This window comes from Lissotriton vulgaris, chromosome 8 (genome assembly GCF_964263255.1).
Source record: "Lissotriton vulgaris chromosome 8, aLisVul1.2, whole genome shotgun sequence".
In the NCBI taxonomy this organism is placed as follows: Eukaryota; Metazoa; Chordata; class Amphibia; order Caudata; family Salamandridae; genus Lissotriton; species Lissotriton vulgaris.
Genome location: NC_141696.1, coordinates 110,544,056 through 110,560,663, shown reverse-complemented (window position 1 = coordinate 110,560,663; position 16,608 = coordinate 110,544,056). Strand labels below are relative to the sequence as shown.

The 16,608-nt window shown below is 46.5% G+C and overlaps 1 protein-coding gene across 2 annotated transcripts in view; it reads right to left on the bottom strand.

Moving 5' to 3' along the window:
* Positions 1 to 1,346: 1,346 nt before the first annotated feature.
* INPPL1 (inositol polyphosphate phosphatase like 1) overlaps positions 1,347 to 16,608 on the bottom strand; it is a 915,229-nt gene continuing 899,967 nt past the window's right edge. For both annotated transcript variants that reach the window (XM_086933779.1, XM_086933780.1), the window contains one exon: positions 1,347 to 3,324. In XM_086933779.1, the coding sequence (XP_086789905.1) occupies positions 3,231 to 3,324 (94 nt within the window). In that variant the 3' untranslated portion in view covers positions 1,347 to 3,230. The remainder of the gene's footprint in view (positions 3,325 to 16,608) is intronic.

Here is a 16,608-nt window from a genome sequence, read left to right as displayed (position 1 = left end):
CATTGTTGTGTGCAGGGAGGGGCCGTGACTCACAAGAGGCAAGGCCTTTAGCGGGTGATGATGCCCCTTCCTCATTGTTGTGTGCAGGGAGGGGCCGTGACTCACAAGAGGCAAGGCCTTTAGCGGGTGATGATGCCCCTCCTCATTGTTGTGTGCAGGGAGGAGCCGTGACTCACAAGAGGCAAGGCCTTTAGCGGTTGATGATGCCCCTCCTCATTGCTGTGTGCAGGGAGGGGCCGTGACTCCAAGAGTCAAGGCCTTTAGCGGGTGATGATGCCCCTCCTCATTGCTGTGTGCAGGGAGGGGCCGTGACTCACAAGAGACAAGGCCTTTAGCGGGTGATGATGCCCCTCCTCATTGCTGTGTGCAGGGAGGGGCCGTGACTCACAAGAGGCAAGGCCTTTAGCGGGTGATGATGCCCCTCCTCATTGTTGTGTGCAGGGAGGGTCATGACTCACAAGAGGCAAGGCCTTTAGCGGGTGATGATGCCCCTCCTCATTGCTGTGTGCAGGGAGAGGCCGTAACTCACAAGAGACAAGGCCTTTAGCGACTGATGATGCCTCTCCTCTTTGTTGTGTGCAGGGAGGGGCCGGGACTCACAAGAGGCAAGGACTTTAGCGGGTGAGGATACTCCTCCTCATTGTTGTGTGCAGGGAGGGGCCGTGACTCACAAGAGGCAAGGCCTTTAGCGGGTGATGATGCCCCTTCCTCATTGTTGTGTGCAGGGAGGGGCCGTGACTCACAAGAGGCAAGGCCTTTAGCGGGTGATGATGCCCCTCCTCATTGTTGTGTGCAGGGAGGAGCCGTGACTCACAAGAGGCAAGGCCTTTAGCGGGGGATGATGCCCCTCCTCATTGCTGTGTGCAGGAAGGGGCCGTGACTCACAAGAGGCAAGGCCTTTAGCGGGTGATGATGTCCCTCCTCATTGCTGTGTGCAGGGAGGGGCCGTGACTCACAAGAGGCAAGGCATTTAGCGGGTGATAATGCCCATTCTCATTGCTGTGTGCAGGGAGGGGCAGTGACTCACAAGAGGCAAGGCATTTAGCAGGTAATGATGCCCATCCTCTTCTTCAACAAAATACTGTAATATACACCTCATATGGGTTATGCCGTCACATTTTTCATTTGCATTTGATTTACAAAACGGTATTTAACTAACACCGGGAGACAAGGAGCTAAATTAATGTAGTGTGGTTAAATCACATTGAAGACTCCCAGGAGTATTAGACCAGTTCCATATGGTTTTCTATCCATAAAGTAATTGTAGCAAGCAGTCTGTGAGACAGTACACGTCTCTTTTCTCATGTCAATTTGTCTCTCCTATGGTAATAAACTGCTATTTCACCTTTTTTACTTTAGTAATAAATGTGTTTTATTGGTGGTTGCTTTAAAACCGTTATTAGCCCACATTTAATGACATATTCTAAATCATATGTAAATATATATATTTATCGCACAGCAGTCCTGCCAGTATTCGCCAAATGAAAAAATATGTACTAGTTATCTGCAGCCTCAAAGTACCTGCCACTTTGTGGGTACAGATTGCAAAACTGCTCTGCCCATCCACAAGAATCTCCCTGCCTTTAAACTTCGATGGATAAATAGTTATTCAGGATTGTCAAAATTATCTGAAAGAATGCTTGGAACAAGGGGATGAAACAGCAAAAACCAACAATTCTTCCTTTGTGCTTATGAAGCAGAGCACACACTGACCCTATGCTGCAAGTGAGTGTGTCTGAAGATGATGCAAGTGAGCTGGTGCAAGCATTAAGCCCCAAACACAAGTGGCAATGACAACATTCATGCGTGTGTCTCTGGGTGATGTCGTCTGTTGGAAAAGGCACTGCGGATCCACACTGGTAAACAATCTGTCGGCCCTCACAGGTAGTGTTAGGTCATAGTGCAGTACAAACGAATAGTTTCTTGAAGACGGCTGCCTCCTGCTTCAATGGCTGCACCATTCATGGTGGAGAGGAAGAGTGAGGAGGTTCTTTGTTGCACCGCTTTCAGGAAAGGAACTCGTAAATGGTTTGAAATGTTGATGGCTACTTCATCCTGCGTGGTTATGAAAAGGCAATTACATGTGGAGATGTCAATTACAGTATAAAAGATGAACATCATGTAATACAACTGGACGAGTAGACAGCAGGAGTTTCTGTCGTCTCAGGAAGGTGAACATGAGCCATACTGTGAGAAACATGTTTTCATGCAATTGTTACAAGGCACTTATCAATTGAAAATTACAATCATCCTCTATTATTCAAAACAAGAGCAGTGCTCCCCTAGTAAGTCCCATCTCTCTGAGATGACTACAACATATTGACTTGCTTGTGATAAATGACACAGCATCCCGCCCCCTCTTTTGATTTTTCCATTCTGAAACTTCAGAAGAATGTGACATACTCAAAGGGTATGACCAAATGTGCTTCTCTCATTTGCGTTGCTGGTTACAGGATCCAGGGTGCATTACCATCTGATAAGTCAACTGCAGACCCTCTCCCAAGATCGAAATGTGGCTCTTCATTCAGCCTTCCCTTGGTCCATGGTAGCTCTAAATCAGTAACAAACACCTATTTTGGCAAGCACATCCTTACCATTGATCCCTGTACAGTTCTCTGGTTCCCTTATTCTCGGTTCCAATAAATAAAGTCAAAGGAACTTTTTCCACATACACATTGTTGAAACAAATGACCCAGATCAATTTCTAGGTCTCTTGACCATTTCTTTATCTCTTGTCAGGGTTAACCTGCTTCCCTGATATGTGTTGTAGTCTGAAATGAAGGTTAGAACTGGAAGCTGTGGCGCTTGAGCCTGTATCACAGTAAGGGCACACGGTTAGACCTGTCCCCAAGGGACAAAGGCGACTCACAATACAGGCACAGCCTTTGCACACGGTTAGACCTGTCCCCAAGGGACAAAGGCGACTCACAATACAGGCACAGCCTTTGCAGTAATTCCTTTTCTGCACATGGAGGTGCTCAGCTGAGCCTACACCCCGGTGTCTCCTTGATCCTCCAATGACACGCCAAGCCTGTCACTTCACCATCAAAAGTTGTTAATGTTGCAACGACCGTGGACACCAGTGCCCATCTTCTCTTGATCCCTGCTCTCTTCTCTTTCCTTTAAGGGAGCGGGCAGCCAACATGCTGCTGATAAAGGTAAATAAAGATGAAAGGCTCAGCTACAAAAAGAAGAAGTTCTCAAAGGATCACAAGGACATGCCCTTCTCTTCATTTTCTGAGCAGCTTGAGGTTGTCCAAGATGATTTTCTTGTGAGCAGGATCATTGACACCAGCCTCTTGCAGGTCATCTTGAGTGATGTCACTGAAATTCAAAAGAAGATCTCTCATTAAGAAGCCTGGCAACAGATGTTAAATAATGGAAACCAGAACCTTGTACTACCCTAATTTTCTGATTACGATGTATCACCTTAGGCAAAAGTTGGTATTTTCAGAGTATGCTGTGCGGGTTATTTTAAACTGACGTGTCTCTGTATTATAATACAGGAAAAAGTACTGTTTAATTACACAGGGGGTTTGCTTGGAAGAGTACTCTGGTATCATGAATCTAGTTACTTAAGCCATTACCTTCATATGAATTACAAAGAGCAGTAAAAATAAAAGATTACTTGTAGTCCTGGCTTTGAATTGTAGGAATCATCATTGAAGACCTACACGCAAAATAATTCAGTGTTGTGTGGCATGCATGGACCAATTCTTTAATAAAAAAACAAGTTACTTACCTGTACACCGTGGTTACCCAGTATTAATATCTTTTATGGATTCACATGCTTGAATCTTCCCCATCGTCATGGTGGGAGTCCCATGGTAACAGTAAAATAGCAGTATTAAAGTTAAACTTTGAAAAGCCCATAAGAATTCATTAACTTTAGAAACCAATAACCATTGTTATAAAACATCCAAACTCCAGCCAATCAGAGCTTAGACCATAGAATCTCCTTCCCCTCACCATACCCTCAGATTTCTTACCGCACGACATGTGCTAGGGAGTCTCCCTGAGCTCTGCTCAGTCAGTGTTTCTACTGTAGCCCCTTTGAACTCCAGCTAAATAATTATCTCTGTGTTCATTTTTCTTCTGAGGTACCAGTGTCCAAGTCTAAAAAAAGGTTGTTTAGGCCTTCTAAGACTTGTGGAAAGTCCAGACTTTATTCTGAGGACCCACATAAAGAATGCCTCTACTTCCTTACCCAGAGCATAAGCCCAGAGAATGCAAGTACTGTCGTCCTTTTTCCACAAAAACCTTGAAGGACCGTGAGGGTAGGGTGCTTCTCTGGCTGCAAAGGAAGACAGCAGCAAAGAACTCTAACTCTGAGGCTCAGGAGAATCTCCATACCTCCTCCAAGAAGAGAAAAGAAGGATTTTCTTCATCTCTTAAGGATCCCAAAAAGTTCAGGTCTCATAGTAAGGAGAGAGTTGAGGAGAAAAGAGGTAAAAAGAGCCAGTCTAGTCCCTCCTCATCACGTCAGAAGTCAGGCTAAGCTCCTCCGTCAACGCCTCTATCTCCTCCCAGAGATTCTTCAACTGACAGAAAACGCTCGTAGACGAAGAAATCACTGTCTACGACCTCTGGCTCTGCTCCTGTGGGGTTTCGTCACGGACACCTACTACGTCGACGTTCAAGACGACGGCAGCTGCGTTGATGACAGCGGTGATGTTATCTCCGTTGTTGATCGCGGTTAGGCCATCTCCATCGACAGCTATCCTTTCATCCCATCTGGAGAAATATGTGAACAACCACCTGCCCCCTTTTTTAGAAGCCCATACCATTCTGTACCCCACAACAGGGTTCAGGCCAGGCAGCTGTAAAGAAACTGCTTTGCTAGCGGCAATGGAAGACTAAGGTGTCTTAGCAGCAATAATCCTATTAGATCTGAGTAAGGCCTTTGACACCGTGTCCCATCCTGTATTAATCCACAGACAAGAAGAGGCAGGAATTGTCAGAGAGACATTCAAATGGCTCACATCCTTGTTAGAGCACAGAAGCTTCCAAGACCAGGAGGACTCATCAATTACTGCTACATGCTCATTAAAATGTTGAGTCCCACAGAGATCCTCTTTAAGTCCCACACTTTTTAATCTGTATGTACGCCCACTAGCAGAAATAGAGCAAGCTCACAGATTAGCATTCGTTTCTTATGCACATGATACTAAGATTGTCATCACACTCACAGCAGAATCTAACAAAACTACCAATCAATTGGGGATAAAGCAGGTAAGCTTTTTGCGTAGCTGGATAGGAAGGAAAGAGCACAGAGGACGATAGAGCAGCTACGCACTCCGTTGGGTTCTACAGTGACCGCTCCGCAGGATACAGTAAATACGATGGCCGGGTATTTTGAACAAGTGTATACCTCATGCTCACACATGACGACAGATGAGGCTCAGACCTCCATCAAGGATATAAAATTGCCTACATTTTCGGCGGAGGCGGCCCTCTTATTGGAGGCTGACCCCACAGTTGATGAGCTGCAGGCAGCCATCAATTCCCTGCAATTAGGAAAGGCGGTGCGGCCCAATGGTATACCCATCGAGCTTTATAAAAGGACATCTGATTTAACTGCCCGCATCATTTGAAAATGTTTCTTGAAAGTTCGAGGGCCGGGGAACTACCACGGGATCAACGAATGGCCACTATAGTCGCAATTCCGAAGCCTAGTAAACCCCCCCCCCCCCCCGAAGACTACTCCTCATACCGGCCCATATTCTTACTTAACGCTGAGGCTAAGAGCCTCGCCAAGCTTCTTGTGACACGCCTAACCCTGCACCTTGTGACCTTATTTCACCCGGATCAGTCCGGGTTTATGCCTAACAGAAATACAGCACTTAACCTCAGAAGATTACATGCGGTAATGGCACGGATGCCATACATCCAAGAACCAGCAGTTATCCTTTCCCTCGATGCACGAATGGCGTTCGACATGGTAGAATGGCCTTATTTATTTGCGGTCCTCAGACATCTGGTCCTCGGCCCAAAATTCTGCGCATGGGTACAGTTGTACTCGCATCCCCTTGCACATGTGGTGGCTAACGGACATATCTCAAGGGATTTTCCACTCTCATGTGGAACACACCAAGGTTGTCCACTGTCCCCATTGTTATTTGCCTTAGTGCTGGAGCACTTGGCGGCATGGTTTCGATGGGACCCAGTGATTCGGGGACTTAAATGGACAATGACCTGGGAAGACCGCATCTCCTTACATGCGGATGATGTGTTACTGTACCTGACCTCCCCTAGACGCTCTATTTGGTGCTTTTAAACATCTGTGAAATCTTCGGCCAGGTGTCAGGATATACTATTAACTGGTCTAAATCGATCTTGTTCATCTTGCGAGGCCCATCCCCACTGCTTTCAGTGGATTGCCCACTAAAAATCGCGGAAGATACCTTTAAATATTTGGGCATTTATGTAACACCCAAGTCCGAGGAGTTTCTCCAGAAAAATCTGTCGCTCCCCCTGGACCGATTTAGGCGAGACGTGACGTACTGGCATAACCTGCCGCTGACCTTGCTGGGCAAGGCAGCCCTTTTTAAAATGATGACACTCCCCCGGTTTCTTATATGTTTTGGAGAGCACTCCATTTGTTGTGCCACTGAAATATTTCAAAATGATAGCAGCAGCTGTTTCCAGTCTACTCCAGGGACATAAACAAGCTCGTATAGTACAGGAAAAATTGGTAAGGAGCTGGTACGACGGCGCAATATCTCTTCCGAATATACAGTTGTACTATTGGGCAGCCCAGTCAAAAATAATCAATCAATGGATACATGCACCTCAGACAGATCCAGCATTCCAGGCGGACAGACAGGGGGTGGGAGAAGCAGGAATCATGTCTGTACTATACGATAAAGGCAGATCATTCTCCCTCATTGGACAGACGGCACACACAGTTCACATATGGTATGCGGCGCACGTCAGACTAAAATGCAAGGGAGTTATCACCCAGATGACACCACTCTGGACCGCACAGCAGCTTGGGTGGCTTAAAACAGTAAGGGATTCTAGGCATGGGACCTGATAGGTATTTCCACGGTGGGGGATCTATGGAAGAGGGGTGAAATGGTTTAGTTCAAACAGCTTAGGATCCAATTTGAGCTAGCACCCACTGAGATGTTTAGATACATGCAAATTAGACATGCATTACATTCGGTTCTCACGCCTGATAACGACATACCAGAAGCCACCTCCTTAGATGACAGGCTGCTGACGGAATATATGCCGAAAAAGCCAACCTTCTTCACCTATCGCAAGCTAATCAACACCATGTCCGACCCGATGCTGACACTTAGACACAAATGGTCCACTGACTTGGGAGATATCGACAACGCAGATTGGCAAACAGCACCGTCGTCCCAACGGGAAATAGCCATACCATCAAGGCTTTGTTTTGACAATGTCACAGGTTGTGGAGGTGTCACTTGTGCCGGAGCCGAGGCGTTGTTTCCTAAATCTGTGGGAACCAAATGATCTTTCACAACCAGCTCAAGATTGGGTAACGTTGGGGATGATGTTTGCCAAAAGTAATGCTGCCAGGAAATGGAGGTCCGGGGAGTCGCCGACTCTTCGAGGCTGGTGCAAAGATATGGACAAGGCTATGATGGCGGAAAGGGTGGTATACATTGACCGAGGGTGCCCCAGGAAATGGGAGATGGTGTGGGGAGCATGGAACAAATTCAGGGGCTATATCTGTGACCCGCCCATGCTGGAGATGGACAACATGTCCGAGTGAGGGGGAGGGTGGGGTTAAGCAAGATGCCAACAGTAACATGTATGATGCAACATGTAATATTAATGTGTGTAGTGTCGCCAATATTTGTTTCGATATGTAGTGATCAATGTAAATGCCATGTGACTTTACAATGCCCTGATTTTCTCTCAATAAAAAGTTTTTTTTAAAGAACAAAAAAACAAACAAACAAACTTCCAATCAATTAAACATCTGCCTCAAACAAGTTACTCACTGGATGTCTACCAGTATCTTAAAACTGAATCGCGATAAAATAGAGGTCCTGGTTGCAGGAAGCAATCCCTAGCATTGATTGGAACTCAATTGGCCGGGCGAGCTCGGTCCACTCCCTTCACCCTCCCCAAAAGTTAAAAGCTTGATCGTCGATAGGCTAACTATTGAGGTGTAGGCCAAGAAAGTATTGGTTTGCTTTTTGGACTACTGAGCACCCTGAGGAAACTGCTAAGATGCACCCACTCCGCAGGGTTATGGTGCAGGGATTAATTAACTCACGCCTGATTTACGTATACTCCTTTTACTTAGGGAGTTCGAAATATATCATCAACCGACTGAAGGTGAAGGTGATACAGAACGCCGCTGAGCAAATTCTCTATAAAATCCCTAGGCACAGATCACCAGCATCAGCGGCTTTGCACTAGCTGCTAATACAGAACAGATTCCAGTTGAAAACCTTTTGGCTTGTCCACCACGCCATCAACAGAAAAGGCCCCTATCTCATACAGCGCCGTTTGACCTCTTACAGGCCGTAAAGAACATTGAGGTAAGAAGGTCAGAATCTGTTACTGGTTCCAAGGATCAAAAGAAAAGATGTGGAAGGAGTTGCAAATCTGGCACCTATGCTGTGGAATACCTTCCCAACACACCTTAGACTGGATAAATCAGAAATTAACTTTAGAAAAAAAACCTGAAAACCCACCTACTCTAGTTTAATCCTTAACCACCGTACTGTAGCAGAGATTATTATCAGCGTTGGGCGGTTCGTTGGGTAGCCATTTGCTATATACATCTCAGTGAATAGAATAGAATGCAATATTCTAGCCATCTAGCTAAACTTAGAAGTGGCAAATCCTTGTCTTAATGGTCAACAATTAATTTTAAAGGTTGACAAGCTTTTCTGAAATCCTACGTCTTGCTCAAGTAGAACCGTATTACCCTTCTAACATTTAAACAGTGCAAAGATCTGCCACTGTTGAAGGAATGGGGAAAAAAGTGGGAATAGTAATGGTTTTGATTGATATGAAAATCAGAAACCACCTTTGGGAGAAAAGAGAGATGTGTTCTCATCAGAACTCGGTTAGAGTGGAAAACAGTGAATGGATCTGCAATCAATAGTGCTTGTAACTCACTTACTCATCTACCTGAAGTAATAGCTATTCTATTGTCCACAATAAATGATTCTTGGGTTGGAGATTTTCTGTGTGCAGAAATAAATGTACTTTAATCAATGTGAACTGTAAACTTAAATTGAGCGAAGTGTAGTAGGTAAGGCCGAAATACGTCTTCTTGACATGTAATAGGATTGTGTCCTTTTTGTGGGCAGGAAATAAAGAATCTTTCCACTTAAAAGCACAACATGCTCTTGTTGACTGGCGCACAGATTCTCTCAAGATTTCTCTACAAGCCAGTGTTAAATTTAGATGGCCATACTGTCTAATCTGAGGAGCCAAGCAGACAAATTCCATGACAGAAGGTTTGGGTGTTAATTTGACCCCGTAGTGTCGTGAATAGATCTTGTCTGTATGGTAACCTCTTGTGATATCTGTAATAAATACGGGAACCACCACTGTCTAGGACAATGTGGAGACACTAAAATAATCTTCTTTGCAGATATGCAAAGTTTGAGGATCACAGTTGCTGTTAATGGAATTAGAGGAAAAGTGTAGAGTAATTCTACCGAAAGGGCATACCCTAGAAATCTCTTTTCTGGGAACCTGGATGCAAAGTCTCTGGATTTTTGTTTTTCTCTTATTGCGAAGAAATACAAAGAAAGAGTTTTAAATGGGGTTCCTATCTCTGAATGTTTTTTATTTTGCACCACCAAGAAGGAGATTGTTTCTCTGACAGCATCAGGATTACTTTATCTTCCCAAATGTTTTCTCTTTGTGACAATTGGTCCTCTAAACACTGTTGGAGTGGCCTCATTCACAGTCTTGCATTAGGAACAATGGTGATGCAGTAGGCCATTGATCTCAAAAGAGAGGCAACCATTCTCACAGATGGGTGATGAGATGATAGGAGTATATCACATTTGTCCTAGATAGCTGTAACTCTCTCCTCCGAAAACATAAACTCTTCCTTTTACGGTTTTCAGTGCTGCTTCCAGATATGACAGTTTTCCCACTGGGATGGATATGGACTTTTGCTCGCTGATTTGAAAGCCTAATCTTTTTAGTAACCTCATGGTCGTTAAGACACCCATTTGAACTTTCCCTAAATAGTGAGACTTCAACAGACAGTCGTCCAAATATAGGTAGATGACTATTCCTTATTCTTCTTGGATAATTTACTATTACTTCATGTACTTTGAAAACATGTGTGGTGCCGACTTCAGGCTACAGAGATGCGTGCAATAGACTTACAAGACAAGATGCATATATCCACATCCCTACAGCACGTGCCCACAAAATATTCCCATTATTTGTGGTAGATAGCAATCCTTATTAATACATCATCCTGCACCAGCGTGCAAGCTTGCGTCATACTTGGCGAATCAGTCAATCTGCAAGGGGAAAAGAGTATTTCGCTGGCTTTCTGCTGTGCCTGTGACAGCAAGCGGCCGCTTTAGGCAAGTTTCCCTGCCCGCTTCACAGGGGGTTTGTCAGACTTTAATGCATTATGCTAGGAAATGGGTTACAAATTGCAATTCTTGATTTTGTCTAAGGTTTCTTTTTTGAAGCCTATTCCAGCTTTTAGTTCATGGAAGGGTTTCCCATATTACTACTTTTGGTAAGACCGCATCTAATAATATGATGTGCATCTTGATCAAACACACAAAGAAAAAGGACTAAACTGCAGTCTGATATTGGAGAAAGAAATCAATGACTCATCTCAAGGATATCATTAAGAAAAACTATGACATCCTTGAAAAGGTATTGGAGGGATATCAGATCCATTTACGTGACAAAAAGGTGCGAAAAATAAGAAGGGGCGAAAAAGGATTATAAAGATGGTATAATATACACCTTCGCACATAAATATGACAACATGAAGGTGTCAGGAGAAGGTAAAAGATCTAGGGAGGAATCACTAGAATCAGGTTCTGTCAGCATTAGCAGCTCCTTACGTCTGTTGCGAGCTCGGTCTCACCTGAGGAAACAGAAGGTGTCCCAAGACCAGAGAATCTATCTTATAATTTTTTGTTTGAGATGGAGAGGCTGAGTCTAGGAGTAAAAACAACATGAAAAGATCAAAGACAAGAGGGGTGGGAGGAGATGGCAAAAACAAAAAGGAAAAGAATGATACACAGGGAGTGACAACCAGGTCCAAGAGGAATTAGGCATCCAACCAAAGACATATGATGAAAACATGGTGTTGCACACAGAGGGGTCCATGAACTCAGGGATGCATGAGTTAACTATTGTTAATCTGTCAAAACATATTATGATTGAAAATGAACTAAAAGCCCTTGGTAAGGGATTGGGATTTGGTCCTATCCAATTTGGCAATGATCGAATGTATTCATTGATTGGTACAAATTTGTCAGAATATTAAAACTTTAAGAGCATTTTTATCGCAATCCTCTCCAATCTGTCCAAACTGTTGCATACTGGGGCACGGCCAAGATGGCGGAGTGAGGGGATGCAAAATTTGGTGCCTCTGCTCTGGCCTCGATACCTTAGCAATATCCCAGTGTGCCCAGCCTCCGAGAAGAGGTGTCCGGGGTGGCATTAGAACGGAGACATCAGAGGTGCCACCTGGGGACCAGATCTGCACTGCACTCAGAATGGAGAGAGAGTAGCGGGAGTGCGCGCCCAACAGCAGAACACCTCCACTTCCAGATCCACACCGACCCCAAGACCACACTCAGAGGCACCCTCATCTACAGGCCACCAGGACCCCGCACACAATTCAGCGAAGACATCACTGACTTCATCAGCCCACACGCCCTCCCCTCCGAGGACTAAATTCTACTGGGAGACCTCAAGTTCCACCTGGAAAAGAACAACGACAGCAACACCACCACCCTTCTGGACAACCTCGCCAATCTCGGACTCAAACAACTTGTGGACACCCCCACCCACTATGCTGGGCACACGCTCGACCCAATCTTCACCTCCAGCAAGCACATCTCCTTCAATCACACCACAGCTCTCCATTGGACGGACCACAGCTGCGTTCACTTCAACTACAAAAAAATCACAAGCCACAACCACCCACAACCAATTCCCCGCAGAAACTGGAACAAAATTACCACCGACCAGTTCTTCACATCACTTCACCAAAACCCTCCTGCCAAATCATCAGACCCAAACCAAGCAGCCACCAACCTCACACAATGGATCACCCACAGCGCTAATGAACTAGCACCTCTGAAAAACCATCAAATCAAGCAAGGTAGCAAAAAAGCCCCCTGGTTCAATGATGACCTTAAGAAATCCAAGAAGATCTGTCGCACCCTCGAGAAAGCCTGGCGAAAAAACCCAACCACTGACAACCTGGCCACCTTCAAGAACGCCACCCGCAAACACCACCAACTAATCCGATCCACCAAGAAATCAGCATTCAAGGATGGACTCGACAACAACGCCCATAACAGCAAGGAACTATTCAACATCGTCAAAGAGTTTACCAACCCCACCGCCGGCACCGACATCACTCCCTCCCAAGACCTCTGCGACTCTCTAGCCTCGTTCTTCCACAACAAAATTGTTGACATACATAACAGCTTTGGAGACCAGTCCACCCCACCCTCCTCCGAACTAAAACGCCCATCCAACAACCTTAGCGCCTGGAACCCAATCACCACTGAAGATACCATCCGCCTGATGAACTCCATCCACTCAGGATCGCCAACCGACCCTTGTCCCCACCACATTTTCAACAAAGTAGACTCCACTATCGCACCCCATCTCCGAGACGTCATCAACTGCTCCCTCAACTCCGCTACCTTCCCGGAAATCTGGAAACATGCTGAACTCAGCGCCCTCCTGAAGAAACCCACAGCAGACCCCACTAAACTTAAGAACTACCACCCCATTTCGCTCCTCCCATTCCCTGCCAAAGTCATTGAGAAAGCCGTCAATAATCATCTCGCCGCCTTCCTCGAATCCAATAAATCCCTCGACCCTTCACAGTCCGGCTTCCGAGCCAAACACAGCACCGAGACCGCCCTCATCGCAGCAACAGACGACATTCGAACTCTACTGGACAACGGAGAAACAGCCACCCTCATCCTACTTGACCTCTCTGCAGCCTTCGATACAGTCTGTCATAGCACCCTTATACAACGCCTCAGCAACGTCGGAATACAAGGAAAAGCATTGGACTGGATCATCTCGTTCCTCGCCGGAAGAACCCAGAGAGTCCGCCTCCCCCCTTTTAGATCAGAAGCCACCGAAGTAATCTGCGGCGTACCACAAGGATCATCACTCAGTCCAACCCTCTTCAACGTATAAATGAGTACCCTCGCATCCATTGCGCGCCAACACAACCTCAACATCATCTCCTACGCAGACGACACCCAGCTGATCCTCTCCCTCACCAAAGACCCAAACACCGCAAAAACCAACCTACACGAAGGAATGAAAGAAGTAGCCGAGTGGATGAAGAACAGCCGTCTAAAACTGAACTCGGACAACATGGAAGAAGTCCTCATCTTAGGATCATCCCCCTCCGCCTGGGACGACTCATGGTGGCCACATGCCCTGGGAAACGCACCCATACCAACGGACCCCGCACGTAACCTGGGCTTCATCCTGGACTCCTCCCTCTCGATGACCAGACAAGTCAACGCCGTCTCATCATCATGCTTCAACATCATACGTATGCTCAAAAAAATCTTCAGTTGGATCCCCACCGAAACAAGAAAGACGGTCACCCATGCACTGGTCACAAGCTGACTGGATTACGGAAACACCCTTTATGCCGGAACTACAGCCAAACTACAGAAAAAACTGCAACGCATCCAGAACGCTTCAGCCAGACTCATCCTAGACATCCCCCGCCATGCTCACATTTCCGGTCACCTGAAAGACCTCCACTGGCTCCCCGTCAACAAGAGAATAACGTTCCGTCTCCTCACCCACGCACACAAAGCCCTCTAAGACCTAGGACCCGAATACCTCAACTCGCGCCTGTCCTTTTACACTCCCACCCGCCAACAACGATCGTCCAATCAAGCCCTCGCCGCAATTCCACGCATCCATAGATCCACTATGGGGGGAAGATCCTTCTCCTACTTAGCGGCCAAGACCTGGAATTCTCCCCCCACTTACCTACGCCTTACACAGAACCACCTCTCCTTCAGAAAACAACTTAAAACTTGGATATTCGATGAGTAAAGTACCCCACTTCCCAAGCGCCTTGAGACCCTCTGGGTGAGTAGTGCGCTATACAAATTTTAAACTTGAACATTTCATGCAGAGAATCTCGAGAATAGATCCAGATGCAACAACATCCGAATCCGGAACACCCCAACTGCTACGGAGGCAGGAAATGTGGAGGAATATGTGACAGAGCTCTTTGCACAGATTCTGGGAGATGTGCAGTGCGCAGACGTCAGACTATACAGGGTTCCCCGAGTGGTCCTACCTAGGGTCACACATTTGCCTCCTCCGGATATTCTAGCATGCGTCCACAGTTTTCCACTGAAGGAGCGCATTCTTCGATAGGCGAGTGATTCCGTCCTGGTCCACTACAGCGACAACTCCCTTAAACTTTTCCAGGATCTCTTGGCAATCACCATGCAGAAAAAGAAGGAATTCCGCCTGGTGACAGCCTATCTACGAGAAAACAATACCTCATATACCTGGGGCCACCCTTTCCAGCTAATCTTTAGTTGAAAAGGGAAGGCACATTAAATACGCTCCTTCAGAGCAACCTGCGACCTTCTCCGGATAGACCCTTCTGATGGTTCCTCTGGGAACAATATGAGATCAGAGCCCGGGTCTAGTAGATATCTGCGATGGAGGAGGAGATTGCAAGGTAGGGGCCTAGCTATGCCAGACTCAGCTACAATAGCTTGAGAGAAAAGCAGTGTTGGAGAGCCTGACTAGAGTTCTGTCACATGACCACACAGATGAGAAGGCTGAGGACACACAGTAAACCGGGATTCTACATGACAGAAGTTATCGAGGCCGGGTAGGGGAGGACCCCTGGTGTATGCTGATGGTCACCATGGACCCCCATCTTTTGTCCGGAAATGGCGGAGATCGCCTTTGTGACTCCGCCCCTTCCAGAGACTTTGTTGTATACTTTTGTTCAATTATTATCAGTTGATATGTACCAATGTATAACAACGCAAAGGGTTTTAGAACTAGCAGAAGCTGTAACTATTTCACATAAGCTTATGTGATGCAAGGGTCTAATGCACATAGACGCATTCTGTCTTGGTCAGATGAATAATAAAGAGGCACACAGCATGAAAACACAACCCCATGATGGCAGCTGATGAATATCTGAGGAAACTCTCCTTCAACATGAAGGGGCTGAATAAACCTGCCAAAAGGAGGGCCATTATTTAATATTTAGAACATACAGAAGAGATATCGGTCTCCTTCAGGAGACCCATCTCTTAGCAAAAAACACTGTGACAGAGGGAAGCAGGACGGACGTACATCTTTTGCTATGCCCCAAGGACGTGTGAACAATGCCCTCTCCCCTCTTTTTATGCAGCAACCCGAGTACTGGAGGCTGGCGGACACGGCTGTAGCATTACAAGACCCGGAGAGCGAAGGGGAGCCCTGTTACTTTAATTGGGCCGAGTTCGAACAGAGCCCCACCCCCGAAGGTGACGCGGATGAGGTACATACCGGAAGACCCGTCCTGTCAGTGTGTGTTACACCCGGAGGTGGAGAAGGAGACAGCGAGGGAAGAGAAGGGGTGAGCGGAAGAGAAGGAGGCTACGGAGGAGACAACGGCATGAGCAGAGGAGACAGAGACGGCTTGGAGAAGGAGGAGGTCGGAGAAGACTTGGGAGCGGAGGCGACCCGTCGACCACAGAAGCCAGGAGGCCAACGTCAAGGCGTGTCGCCCAGCCACGCTTCAAAGGAAGTGTGGCTCTCCCAGGTACATTATCGTATCCTAGACTGGGCGGGTAAGAAAGGGTTTTAAACCACCCTGAATCTGCACTAGAGCGTTTCCCTGCACCCCCTATCCCTCACGCTATCCGGCACTCCGGAAGAACTTTTTTTTTTACTAATTGTGCACTAGTGTGATACCTCACTCCCTTCCCTGTCACTGTATAAAGTAGCACACCAGACTGACGCAAGTCTATTTCTCCTTTCTTGGTTTATCTTTGGCGGTAACGACGGCCGGTCCAGTGCCTACATACCCCAGAAGCCCCCTGGAGAGGAGGAGAACAGGACTGGAGCTGTGGAAGGAACGGCTCTCCTCAACGGAGAAAGACATTGAATCCCCTCTACCACACTACCGCAGTGTAGTACGCCGACAACATTTACTCAAAGCAATAAAACCGGCACTACCCTCTCCCCGTAGTCCCGTGAGTTATTTCATCCCGACACAAGTGGTGGAGAATGCAGGAACTGAAATAACCATCTGCGAAACTAAGATGGAGGACCTATGCAGCATCTTGTTAAAGGACAAGAACAGTTAGGTTGGGCGGTAAAGCAACAATTAAACTCGGCCCAAGCAGACCGAGAGACCTTCAAGAACACCATAGCAGC